At 51.8% G+C, this 13,740-nt stretch overlaps 1 protein-coding gene across 1 annotated transcript in view; it reads left to right on the top strand.

Moving 5' to 3' along the window:
• The window catches only part of LOC138468323 (exportin-5-like), a 1,170,237-nt gene that overhangs the window by 916,518 nt on the left and 239,979 nt on the right, over nt 1-13,740 (top strand). Inside the window, exon 25 of the mRNA XM_069608829.1 lies at nt 12,595-12,641. Within this exon, the coding sequence (XP_069464930.1) occupies nt 12,595-12,641 (47 nt within the window). The remainder of the gene's footprint in view (nt 1-12,594; nt 12,642-13,740) is intronic.

Genomic DNA, 13,740 nt, shown 5'->3' with positions numbered 1-13,740 from the left:
TTAGGGGAGCTCAAACTGTCTGAAAATCTTCGAGTTTTGTATTGGTATATAATAATAAGTTGTCTTCTGCTAGTGAAATGTTTTCTAAATGATTGTGTATGATTGTGTAATACATCAATAGTTTTACCAAGAAACCTTGAGTATAAGTGTTTACTTGAACCACTATGATTGAAAGTCCTCTGTGTAACCACTTGTACTGCTCACATTCACTCTTCAGATAAGCCTGGCTGCTCAGCTCGCTACCAAAAACTGTGTGGTACAGACTTATACCAATGGTTGGTTTTGCTTACACCTGTAGTCCTAATTGTGTTTAATGGTCCCAAAGGGTACTGCTTGCAATTCTGCCTAACATGAGGTCCTAGGGCATTGTGCTGCTACTTATAGCGGCCCTGATATCATTTCCGGCATGGAGAGCGCATAGCGGCAACGGACGGACTCAACGCAGTGCCACGTACCACCCGGCAGAAAGTTTCCAGAGATCAGCTGCGCTGGTATATAAAGATCCGTGGTAGGAACATTCATCAGAAAGAACATTATCGAGAGGTAAGTCATTTGTTCTTCCCTTTTTGTCCTTTTACCTTTTTGGTACATTTTTGACATTGCACACAGCATCTTACAATGTAGAGCAGTGGGGTTCACCCTAGTTAGTCCTTTACACTTGGGATTTTTTGTTACTTTGATATGTGCTTATAGACTAGTTGGTGGCAGCAATTTCATTTTCACAATGTTTGCTTTATTTTTAGTGTGCACATTCACGTTTACCAATTTGGCTACTAAACGTGACTAGTGCCCTAAAATGCCTGTACCGCAATTTTTTTCACGTATTCTTTGGCCATATTGTTGTTTGGCCGCCTTCCTGCTTTCTCAGGTCAGGGAATCCCTTATATGGTCATGCATTCACCCTGGAAAGCTGTTGCTTTCGTGGGATACTTCTTGCTTGGTGTGTGTGGACCCAGGATGTGGGTGGGACTGTCTGGTCCCACTCCACATCTGGGGCGCCAGAAAGTCTGGTGTGTGGGGCATGAGTGAAACCCACAGTGGTTTCTAATTGGACCACTGCTGGCTGTTTGAATGGTTCTATGTCATTTCATCGATGCCCGTATTTGCGAGTGGTGTTTTGCCGGGGAACTCTAGCTGAAAGAACGTTTAGAAATGTTTTTTTCATTATTTATCGGGGGGTTCCTCCCCAACTCGCCTGCCATTTATCTATTTTTTTTATTTCCCATCCCCCCCTAAACGCTTTATATGCCCTTGCCCACCCCTCCCAAAAAAAGCCACGTTTTTTTTTTCTGGAAAAATGCTGCGGCAAAACCCCCGTTGTAAATACGAGTGTCGATGGAAGGACGCTATACTGTTTGAATGGTGCAGATACCATTGGTAGGCTTGGACTTACTTCAAGCCGGGGCACCTACTGAGTGCACCCAAGCAACCTATACTACCCTACTCTCTGGACTACTGTCCCCAAAGGCGTTCAATCCACAAGCGCTTTGAGGTCCTACCAATGATATATAGAGCGCTATATAAATGGCAAATAACAATAACAATTTTGGATGAGAAGAGACTCATGCAGCCATTTCCTTAGATCAGCGCTGGAGCCAAGTATCCTGTGTAGAGGAGCAGACTACTGAAGATCCGTGGACGACTCCCAAACAGGCCTGGCATCCTTTCCTGTGATTGGCCTGGTGATACCTTGCTGGACTACCTGATCTTCAACTCTTGGACCGGTGGGACCAACCAGTCTCGAATCATTCTCAAGGATTTCACCCGTCATGAGCCTTCGCAAGTGTCCCTCGACCACCTAGGACTGACCAGTGTTAAGGAGAATTTTCATTTTAGTGCTCAATTCCTCCCACCTTAGAGACCCCCCAGCTCTTTTGCTTTTTAGCCCTGGAGTGAGTGAACTTTTTCTCATTCTCTCATGTGTTTTGACCTGATTCGGATTATGTGATTCCACTGTGTTTGGAGGCTGTCAAACTCCATACGCGTCTACTTTTTCTATGGTGACACACAGCACCTTGAGTTCAGTGTCAAATCCTTTAGATTTCTCATAAGGTTTAAATACTTTTTCTTGTGTGAACTACAGTTCCCAAAAATAGTAAAGTGAAATTGACTTGACTTGCCTTTTCTCTTTGTAGGTCCATTTTATGTGGAGTGCTGGGGGGGGGGGGGGGGAACCTAGTAGCCCCTTCTCCAGCATGGGGTCTGGCATGGATTCACATGCTCATGAATATTCCCCGTTGTCAGGCTGGGAATCCTCGGTAAAGAAAAAACCAGTATCAGTTTCGTTTCTGATCTGTCTTTCGTAGTAATAACCAATCACTGGTCTCTGCGTCATACTGACCACAGCCAATGACTGCCCTCTACCTAAGCACCGCCTCTGGCAGCCATCTTCAGATTTTTACCGCACGTTCATGTGTTGGGATCCTCGTGCTATTGCTCTCGAGCGTTAGTGCTATTTTTTCACGTTTTTTCTCAAAAAACTTCATTTTTTCGGTCAAAAGAGCCTCAAGCTCCACCGACTCTCCATCCGATTAACGGGGACCCGTGTCGGATTCGTCTGCGCCCCTCAAGGGTGAAGATTTCGTCGAGCTACGCTTTTGGAGGACTCCAGAAGTTTCTCAGGCCCGGACATGGCCCAGGAGAAGGGAAGCTCGACGCCCGGAAAGCTGTTCAGGATCTGCCCTGGATGCCAGCTGCAGAACGTCTTTAAGGAGGACGAACACTCCTTTTGTCTCTACTGCTTACATGAGGACAAGACGCACGTGGAGAAGGACTGTGCGTTTTGTGGCAACATGTCGGAGCAGACCATGAAGGACCGCCATCAACGTCTCGCCAACTGGCTGGAAGGGAAGAGCCCGTCAGGCGAGAAGAAGAGGAAGAAATCCGAGCGGTCTTCTAAGACCTTTGAGGACGCCCCGGCGACGGGGGTCCAACACAAGGCCAAGCACCGCGAGTCCGCTGGCACCGGGAGCGCCGAATGGTCGGGCTCTACGGGCGCCAGGCAGGGCGCACCCTCCCCGGCACCTTCAGCCACGAGCCAACGCTCTGGGTCGGGTAAGAGGAAGGGCGAGCACCCGGCGAAGCTCCTGGAGAGGCCCCGGTCGAGCTCGAAGGCCCCATCGGAGGGGGAGCGAGGCAGTGTCCCCCCCCTCAAGGATAAGGCGGTGAGCGCACCTAAGGTGGTGAAGGCCTTAATCCATCCGGCCAAGCCCTCTATCGATACTGTCGCGGCGGCCCTGGCTCAGCCTGTGGAGGCTACACCAGTGGTGGCGACCTCGGGGCTCAGAGTCTCCCTGCCACCTCGGAGGGAGTCCTCTTTTGTGCCCATCGATAGCACCCCCGTGAAACCCCCGGCGGGGAAGAAAAAGGGGGGGCAAGGCGTCGTCGTAGATTCGGCCTCAACCTCAGAGGAAGAGCTGATTGAGGTCTTAAGCCACGGCCTTGGCGTGGAAGAAGACCGGCCCGTCGGGATGGATCCCGACGCAGGTGACGACGACATCGTCGAGGGTGCCGACGGGGCCCCTGATCGCCCGTCGGATTCCCCTCTGCCACTGCCGCAAGACAACTCGGCGGCCATTTTGTTGGCTATACAGTCCTTATGTTCAGAGATAAGGACGAGACTACCGTTGCCGACGGAGGAACCTTTCCCGTCGGGGGATCCGGAACCGGGACCTTCTGGTGCTCCCCCGCCCAAGAAAAGAAGGATTCAGCCTCCGCCTCCTTTTCAGCCGTCGCGCCCCGTCCAGCCCTCCTCCACGTCCACCCGAGGGGATGATACGGGGACTGACACGGCAGCGACGGGTACGGACGACTAGGTATACAACGAGGATCTACCGTCGTCACCTCCCACCAGGGCTTCTCCGCCTGACGAGATTGGATCGTTCCACTCCATGATCGCCAGGGCATCCGAGCTTTTCCAACTCTGCCCTGAGGAGAAGAAAAAGGAAGGATTCCTTTATCAACGGCGCGAGGCCAAGAGGAAGACGGTCCTCGAGGTGCCTCTACTGGACGACATTTGGGATGAGGGCCTCGCCCTCCTCAAGAACCCTTCCACGACGCCAGCTAGAAGAGACCGGTACGAGAAGTACTGGGTCCCGGACGCGGCCCCCCTGTGCCTCCGGGCGCAGCCTACCCCGGACTCCGTCGTCTCCGCGGCGGCCAGGAAGAAAGCGGGGGGGGGGGTGCGGCCTCCACATCGACTTCCCCACCGGACGGCGAGGGAAAGAAATTGGACGCTATGGGACGCAGGGTCATCTCGTCTGCAGCGACGACGATTAAAGCGGCCAACGCCTTGGCTATCGTGGCCCGCTACGACAGGGAGCTATGGTACAAACTGGCTCCCCTGCTGGACTTCCTACCGGACGACAAGAGGGCGGATGCCCTGGAGATCCTACAGGAAGGCGAGGTGGCGTCGGACCACGCCATCACTATTGCGACGGACATCGCCGACACTGGGTTTCGCCAGTTGGGCAACGGCGTTTGCCTTAGGCGGCGTGGATGGCTCAAGGCTACGGACTTCCGTCAAGACGTACAGACCAGAGTCCTGGACATGCCGTTCGATGGGAACAACCTGTTTGGGAAAACAGTGGACGATTCCCTTCAGGCCATTAAGGCGGACACTGAGACGGCCCGGGCCCTTGGGGTTCTGCAGCAACGACGGACGCCCTTTCGGAGCAGCGGAGGCAAGGGCGCCTCCAAAGGTTCCGGCGGCGGTTTCTCCACCTACCGTCAAGCGGCCCGCTCGTCGTCTCAGGAGGCCTACAGAGGACGAGGCAAGTCTGGCGGACCCCGCCGTCGTCGCCAAGGAGGTCAAGGCGGCAAAGCCTCGTCGAAACAGGATTGAACCGGCCGTGGGGTCGGGCCCCCACCGAAGCACCCCGGTGGGAGGCCGGCTGGCGAGCTTCGTCAGCGTGTGGGAGTCCATCTCCACCGACCGTTGGGTGCTGGACGCCTTAGCCCGGGGCCACGCGCTCGAGTTTCAAAGAAGGTGCCCGCGCGTCGCCCCCCCCCGTGGCCAGGAAAGAGCTTCACGTCCCTCAGCTTCTCCTGGAGGTAAAGGCGATGCTCAGGAAGGGCGTCATCGAACTCGTCCCAAAGAGGCTTCGGGGCTCCGGAGTTTACTCGAGATACTTCCTCGTGAAGAAGAAGACGGGAGGATGGCGCCCCATCCAAGACCTGTGACGTCTGAATAAGTTCATCAAGGCGCAGAAGTTCCGGATGGTCACCCTCCAGCACGTCCTGGGGTAGCTGGAGGAAGGAGACTTCCTGTCGTCGTTGGATTTGGAGGATGCCTACTTCCATATTCCCATCCTAAAGGGGCACCGAAAATTCCTCAGGTTTGTGGTCCAAGGGCGTCACTACCAGTTCAAAGCCCTCCCCTTCGGACTACGGTCGGCACCCAGGGTATTCACCAAGTGCCTTGCACCGGTGGCGGCGCAGCTGCGCCGCGAGGGGATCCACGTCTACCCCTACCTGGACGACTGGCTCATCCGAGCCAAGACGAGGGAGCTCGCCGTGGAGCACACGGCAAGGACCGTCCAACTTCTCACGGACCTGGGATTCTCCGTGAACTACGCCAAGTCCCACCTGGTACCCGCGCAAAACGCACTGTTTCTGGGAGCGAAGCTCGACACAGTGTCCCTTCTGGCCTCCCTGTCGGAGGAAAGGACCAGGTCCATTCTGGGCAAGGTACAGCGGATGTTGGTTTCCGACGCGGCCAAGGTGAGGTCCATCAAGTCCCTCCTCGGAATGATGTCTTCTTGCATCTACCTCATTCCCATGTGCAGGCTCCGGATGCGCCCGTTGCAGGAGTTCCTGGACGCGCGCTGGATCCAAACGACGGGCGGCTTCGAGGAGAGGATCACACTCGACGAGAGTTTCCGCCGAGCGGTCCGGTGGTGGGGCAACCGCGCACATCTGACGGCGGGCATGGACTTCCAGACCCCAGACCACCAGGAGACAGTGACCACGGATGCCTCCCTGGAAGGGTGGGGAGCGCACACCGAAAATCTGCACGCGAGAGGCCTTTGGCTCCCGACGGAGAAGTCCCTCCATATCAACGTCCTGGAGCTCCGTGCAGTGTTCTGGGCCTTCAGGTCCTTCCTTCCGTCCCTCAAGGGCAAGGTGGTGAGGATCTTCACCGACAACACCACCACCATGTTTTACATCAGGAAACAGGGCGGAACCAGGTCTCCAGCGCTGTCCAAGGAGGCGCAGGACCTGTGGCATTGGGCCGTCGCCCAAAGGATGTTTCTGGTGCCGTTTCATCTGGCAGGGATAAAAAACACCATCGCCGACTCACTCAGCAGGGAGCTGCGTTCGTGCCACGAGTGAGAACTACGGCAGGATCTAGTGGATCGCCTCTTCCGACGGTGGGGCACACCCCAGATCGACCTGTTCGCGACGGCGACGAACTCCAAGTGCCGGAGGTTCGCCAGCAGGTTTCCCCAGGCGAGGAGCATGGGCGATGCCTTCTCGTTCCCCTGGGAGGGCCTGTTCCTCTACGCGTTCCCTCCTTTGCCACTGCTAATCCGGCTCGTCAACCAGCTCAAGAGGTCGCGGTGCAGGATGATCCTCGTCGCACCTGCGTGGCCGAGGCAGATATGGTTCCCGGACCTTCTGGACTTGTCAGCGTCCCCGCCAATCAAGCTGCCGGTGGACGCGGATCTACTCTCCAGGGAAGGAGGCGCCATCCTCCACCACGACCCGAAGTCGCTGAACTTGCAGCCCTGGCTCCTGCGGCACTAGAGTTTGGAGGATACGACATACCGGCCGACTGCAGAGAGGTTCTTGCAAAGGCCAGGGCGTCCTCGACTCTTAAATGCTACGGACACAAATGGAAGAGGTTCTCTGTCTGGTGCCACGCACAGAAGATTAACCCTCTACGGATTACGGCTCCCCAAGTACTGCCGTACCTGCTGACGCTGGCCAAAGCTGGACTGGCACATGCGTCCATCAAGATTCATCTTGCTGCGATCTCCCGATACACCAGAACCACGGGCCGGACGTCCTTGTGGTCTCATCGTCTGGTGAAAGAGTTCATGAAGGGACTGTTCAGATCGTTCCCGCCGGTGAAGGCGCCGGCCCCGGCGTGGGAGCTCAACATGGTGCTGACCAAGCTCATGGGACCTGCGTTCGAGCCTCTGCACTCGGCCCCGTTGAAGTTTCTGTCGTGGAAAACAGCGTTTCTTGTGGCCATCACCTCCGCACGACGGGTGGGAGAGATCCAGGCCCTTTCCTGCAAGGCCCCGTACTTGACTTTCCACGACACGAGGGTAGTGCTCAGGACGCACCCCTCCTTCATGCCCAAGGTACCGTCGGACTTCCATCTCAACGAACCCTTGGTGTTGCCTGTGTTCTTCCCGTCGCCTTCGTCGCCGGCTGAGAGGACTTTGCACTCGCTGGATGTGGCTAGAGCGCTGAAGTTCTACGTGGTCCACACGAAGTGTTTTCGGAAGACGTCACAACTCTTTGTGAATTTTGGACCTGTCAATCAGGGGAACGCTCTCTCGAAGGCTTCCATTTCCAGATGGCTCTCCGGCTGTATCATGTACTGTCATCGGTTGGCAAACCGACCGCTGCCTGGCCGTCCGAGAGCCCATTCCACCAGAGCGATCGCAGCTACCACGGCGTTCCTTTCTGGTGTGCCCCTGCTGGACATATGCAGGGCTGCTACGTGGAGGTCGACGCACACCTTCACGAAATTCTACTGCGTCGATCGGGATTCCAGGGAGGAGTCCAGGGTCGGCCAAGCAGTGCTGCGCAACCTGTTCGCCTGAGGTGAGCCTGGTGAGGAGGTAAGATGCTTAATGTTGAGTTTGATGTAATGCTTAATGTTGAGCCTTTGCCACCTCCCGTGGTTGTGCATGTGTGTACTGCTATGTATTCTTTATTCATGAGCATGTGAATCCATGCCAGACCCCATGCTGGAGAAGGAACAAGTTACTTACCTGTAACTGTTGTTCTCCAGCATGGGTCTGGCATGGATTCACATGCGAACCCTCCCGCCTACCCCTCTGCGGCTCTTCACTTGGTCATACTGCCACTTCACGTGCTTCCAAATCTGAAGATGGCTGCCAGAGGCGGTGCTTAGGTAGAGGGCAGTCATTGGCTGTGGTCAGTATGACGCAGAGACCAGTGATTGGTTATTACTACGAAAGACAGATCAGAAACGAAACTGATACTGGTTTTTTTCTTTAGCGAGGATTTCCAGCCTGACGACGGTGAATATTCATGAGCATGTGAATCCATGCCAGACCCATGCTGGAGAACAACAGTTACAGGTAAGTAACTTGTTCCTTATCCTACATTCTCATGTAACATTTTTTATGTTACCCTCACTACTTTAAATGGCTGGTGGCAGTGGTTTAATTTTCCTACCATTGTGCATTTCTACCGCAGGCTGAATCCTCAGCTGCAGTATAGCACCCATGAGTGACTATTTTGACAAAATGAGCCCGGTCTTCTTTTTTCGTCATTTTCTGTTTGTAAGATCTTTCTTGGGTTTTAGGCTGTGCATTTGAGCCCTTTATTAATTTTGCCTTTGGCGGGCTTCTGCCCTGAAGCCCGCCTCTGGCTCCAGTGTGTCTGAAAAGGCACGATGGTGAGGGAGGTTCCCGAAACTCCCCTGTCCTTTGTCTCTAGGAGTCCCCCTGCTGTGTGATTGACAGCCTAGGCTGTGCATCAATTGGAGAAAGGCAAGGGTTTTGGGACTAGAAGCAGTTGACCACTGGGAGAAATGCCCAGCGAAGAAACGGTGAACGAAGCTTGCTGCATCCTCCTGGACCTTTGACTTGCCCAGAGAAGCCCTGCTGCTGTGCTGAAACTCTTTTCCAATTCGACAAGAGAAGCTCCGGAAGGGACGACTTCTTCCCTTGGGTTAGTGGGACCAACTAACCCCGAGATGAACTCCACTGGACCATCTTCCTTGACTGGCTGTACTTCTTCGCTGCTGCAAGAACAGAGTGCCAGGAGTCAAGAAATCCATAGTCGAGTGCAACGTCTGAAATCCGGCCAGAAGCTCCGGAAGTCTCCCAAGGACCCTTCAGAAGCAGGACGACCAGAGCTAGAGTCCCCTCACCAGAGTGTGGGACCCAAAGAGTAAAAGCTCAACCGGTATTGGAGATCCGCGACGGTGCTTTTTACGAAGTGCTGAAACCGCAAAGTGCAGCTGAACCGAAAAGAGCCCGTAGCTGCCGACGACCTCCAAACTACCACCGCAGGAGCCCTCCAGACGACGTCCTTCTTGTCACCACGACTGGGGCTGTGGAACACAGGGACTGCATTTCTGTAACAGGACAGAATCCAGCTGGGCCACTCTTCTTGAAACCAGATGTACTGTTTAGACTTGGGGTACTTACCTCATTGTCTTTTAGCTGTGCTTTTATCAGTTGGGAATTGCAGTGGCTTACTTTTAGAGTTGATTTCAACTCTGTTTCTCACAGGCTTAACAGCTTGTGACCTTTCAAGTGATGTTTCTACAAACTCTCTAACTTTGTGCAAGACCTTTATCTAAGAAGTGCCTCTGCTCCATAGACTGTTTCAAATTGACTTTGGCTGTCCTGGTTCCTTGCAGACTCTTCTGGCCCATTGACTTTGATATTGTTTGTCCCTCATGGGTGGCAGCTTGTTGTAGACTGTTATTGCTGGGAAAGGCTTGCCTAGATTTAATTGGAAGATGTAAGTGTCCCGCATATACTGAGAACCTGCTTAACCTTTTTCCTTCCTTAAACCTTTCCGTTCCACAACCTCAGAATCTGCAAAGGAACTAGTGTGATATATAAATGCTATTACTGTTCCTGTGAATGAAGTCACCTCAGGGTGTAGGAGTTGTGTAAGAAGTATATCCAAAGATTATCCACCAACTTGGCCTGATTCTGAAAAGTAGTTTTAAAGTATGTTTACATTGTTACACAAATTGCCTTTTTGAAGAATGCTTAACAACCAGCTATCCGGTGGACTACCTGGATAGAACCTTTGCCGTTATGCATTTGCTGCCGGAACATCAGTGGTTGTCAGCTTGTGGTGTAAGTCATGTTCTTGCCGGATTTCAGTCTCCCAGCTTCAAGGGATCCTGCACTGGAAGGTGGTCTTCAACCCCGACTGGAAGGGCTCCTGCCGTGGCCTGTGTGCAGTGGCTGTCTCTGGAACTTTCCTCTCCCTCTCCCCTATCTTGTGAAGTGACCTGAAGAGTTTTGCATTGGTGCTTTCTGGATTTCTCATTTTCGAAGGGTGGCATTCTGCTCCTGGGCCAAACCGGAAGAATCCATGCACCTGCAGCTCCTGGGCACCTCACCATAGCCAACGGTTGGAAATCCAACCTCCAGCAACACCATTTGACCCATGCAGTCCTCTTGGAAAATCAGAGTCTGGGGGTTAAGTAAACGCAAAGCCTTTCTTTACCTCTGCCCTCCATAGGATAACACTGAGAACAAGTCTCTGTATCCTTCCATTTCACTGCTTTTTGGTCATCACACCTGAGCAGTGAAACCTGAAACATAAGAACACATACTTGTACATCCCGTCCCCTTTCCTCCATCCTTGTGGGTGTGCCCCAACATGGGGACGGTACCAGAACCTTTGGCAGCGAAAAATGTAGCTTCCCCTTTAAATTTACTATAGTTGTGCCTCTGGAACGCCCCGCCCTCCGGCACCTCAATTCAGTCCCTTTTTCTGCTTGAAGGTGTTGGACCTGGCAGCCAGTGCAGAGCCTTTTTTAACTTTCTCTTGCACCCAACCTTATTTTTTGAAATCTTATTTAACCTCCCTTCGGTGTCTCGCCCTCCCGGCACATGTTGGCTGCAGGAGGATTCACGAGATGTGCTTCGTGTGACCGATTGTTCCTGCCTTCGAACCCCTATGCACTCTGCCTTGAGTGCCCTGGGCCCGATCACCGCTGGGATGCGTGCACGACCTGTAGTTTTATCGGTCACAGTGCATTGAAGAATCTTTTGTCGTGTTGGAGGGAGATCTTCCACACTTCTACTCTGGCACATCTTAAGGACTTTGTCTCCAGGACCTCTTGTTCAGACAAGGTAGGCCCTCTACCTACAAGGTAGGTACCACTGCTCCTGAGCATGGTAACTCTTTCCCGGGGGTTCCCATAGGCAAGTGTCCCCGGGATTCAGATTCTGGTAGGCCTGAAGCCTCAAAGGCTAACAGCTCCCCAGTCGAGGGGCCCGGGCCCTAGCGGTCGGCCCTCGGAAGGGCAATGAAGGGCCGCACCCTTGCTTAGTGACTAGAGTACTTGTAGTCCATAGTCCCCTTTCCTCCGTACATCCCATCCACCTGCCCCCACTGTATGCCAAGGGCTATTATGTACTAAGAGTAGCCAGCTATCTAAGTGTCTGATGTGTTTAAAAGGGCACTGAGGTTAGGCACTAGGGAGCAGGGCCTCAGCAGGGTGTTCCCACGCTCGAGGCCGTGCCTCCGCACGCTATAATAAATTTAAAGGGGAAGCCCAATTTTCCCTGCCAAAGGTTCTGGTACATCCCCATGTTGGGGGACGCCCACAAGAATGGAGGAAAGGAGACTATGGACTGAGTACTCCAGTCACTACGGTGAGTAACGTAAATTATTTACTTACCAGTAACTTTGTTGCATTTTGTTCATGAACATTTCACCAGCACAAGTACTGTCTCTTTTGGGCACAAGGCCCCACTCTTCATAGGAAGGCCCTCGGAAGCTAGAGCATATTTCTTGTGACTTGGTTCCATCTTACTGTATTCCTTACTTTATTTCATTAGTTGTCATTGAATGCATTTTAGAACCTACGGTGAATGTATATATGTTTGAGTGTTGAGATATTATAACCGGCTTGTTTAATTTCTTAATGTGTTTTGGGCCTAGAATAAATATAGTATTTTTGAACTTGTCTGTCTAAATTGAATTATTGTGTGCTTCACTGTGTGGACTCAATTGTGGACCCCCGACAGCACTCGCACTCTCCCGAGAATAGCCTTGACTGCTCTCCATTGCTACCTTGATTTGGTTTTGGCTAACCTCGGAGTTCCCCTGTTCACTAGAACTAGGGTGGTATAAATTCTGTACACCAGGTCATGTTCTAGAAATCCATCTTAACAGTGACATTTGGGCACCAGGCCTCAGTTGGACTCATTGAGGGACCTGGCCACCCTCACACTCTCCTCAGACTAATCCTTGACTGCTGTCCATTGCTGACGTGATTGGGCTTTGACTAAACTCATGGTTGATTTTAGAAATCCATCTAAACAAATGGTAATACTGCTTAAACATTAAATGTGGTATGTGGCTATGGCATTTCTTATCATTTAGTGTCTATTACTTAATGTATGTGTGTTGATACATAAATTGAAGTATTTTTGTAATTATATGTGTGGACTTTGTACTTTACACCAAGCTCCTGATCTCCAAAATCTTAGCCTAACTGCTTGTCCTCAATACCCAGAGAGAGCAAATACTTTTATGTTGATCCTTTGCAGGTCCACTCAGGTTGGCTTCCCAGCAGCCTACACCTCTAAATCCTAGCAGTAGGGAAGGTCCTTGTTAATATTTGGAAGCTTCTTGTGATTTATCAGCACTTAATATGTGGTGTGATCTTTGGTTTTATCTTTGCAGAGGCTGACTCAGAAGTGGCACATCATCAACCAGAGGAACCTGCTCAGGTAAAGGCCCTTAAAAGGTGGCATTGGGGTGGCATATAGAACTATGGGGGTCAGCGAAAGCAGCACAATCTCTTTTCAGCGCATACCCAACCACAACACGGGACAACATTCAGTATAAGACCTCTATATGAGGGATACTGAAAATGGGCACGGTCTCCATGTGTAGCCCCTGTTAATTCTTTTCCTTTGGTTATCTTACTGGTCTACTTTTCAGAGACACATTGTGAATCCTTTCATAATTGCTTGGAGCCATATTTCACTCTTGAATGCAGCCTAGAAGAGCCTGGTTAGCTCAAAGCCATATGATACCAAGAGCTATGTTTCATTCTACACAGAAACTAGGCACATACGAACCAGAGGGTATGTGGGGGGCAGGGTGGTATATCCCAGTCAGATTGCCAAGTTATGGGGCTACAATAGCATTTAACAACCCCTGTTAGGCAAGTTCTCTCTCGGAGCAACTTTTCCTCCATATTCTATAGACCCCCCAAACCTTTTGCTTGTGTTTTTACACTCTGTCCTCAGCTTCACTTCACCAGCCTTTTGCTCGATTGTTATGGAGAAACTGACTAGTGCTTCAGGCTATCATCACTGGGAAACAATTTCCCTTAATCTTCGAACTTATCTATTTTGGGTAACTTTTTACAATTGCACACTGCATCTTCAAATGCAGTGCAATGGGGATACGTTTGTATCACCCTAGACTACACTCAGAGGATTTTTTGGTTACTTTTAAATGTGCCTAAAGACGAGCTGTTGGCAGCTGTTACCTTTTTACTATTTTTACTATAATTTATTTTAGCTCTCTCGAGTTTACCGTATTTGTCTACGAACTGTGGCTAGTGTCCCATCATGGCCATTACACAAGGTGTTTGCTTGTTCTTTTAGCTATTTTGTTTGTTGGCCTTCTTCCTGCCTTGCCAGATCAGGAATGTCCTTTTATGGTCATGCATTTGCCTAGGAAATGTGAGAAACCAGACTGTATTCTCCCACCGGGATCTTCCATTCAGGTGGCCAGGCAAGGGCCATCGCTTTGGATCCCGACCCTGGGGGTTGACAAGCGAGTGAGGATCACCGGAGTGGTGGGTCACGAGGGATT

The sequence above is a fragment of the Ambystoma mexicanum genome, chromosome 4q (genome assembly GCF_040938575.1).
Source record: "Ambystoma mexicanum isolate Mex_15411 chromosome 4q, UKY_AmexF1_1, whole genome shotgun sequence".
NCBI lineage: Eukaryota > Metazoa > Chordata > Amphibia > Caudata > Ambystomatidae > Ambystoma > Ambystoma mexicanum.
Note: the sequence above shows the minus strand (reverse complement) of the source record. Positions and strands in the feature narration are given on the sequence as shown.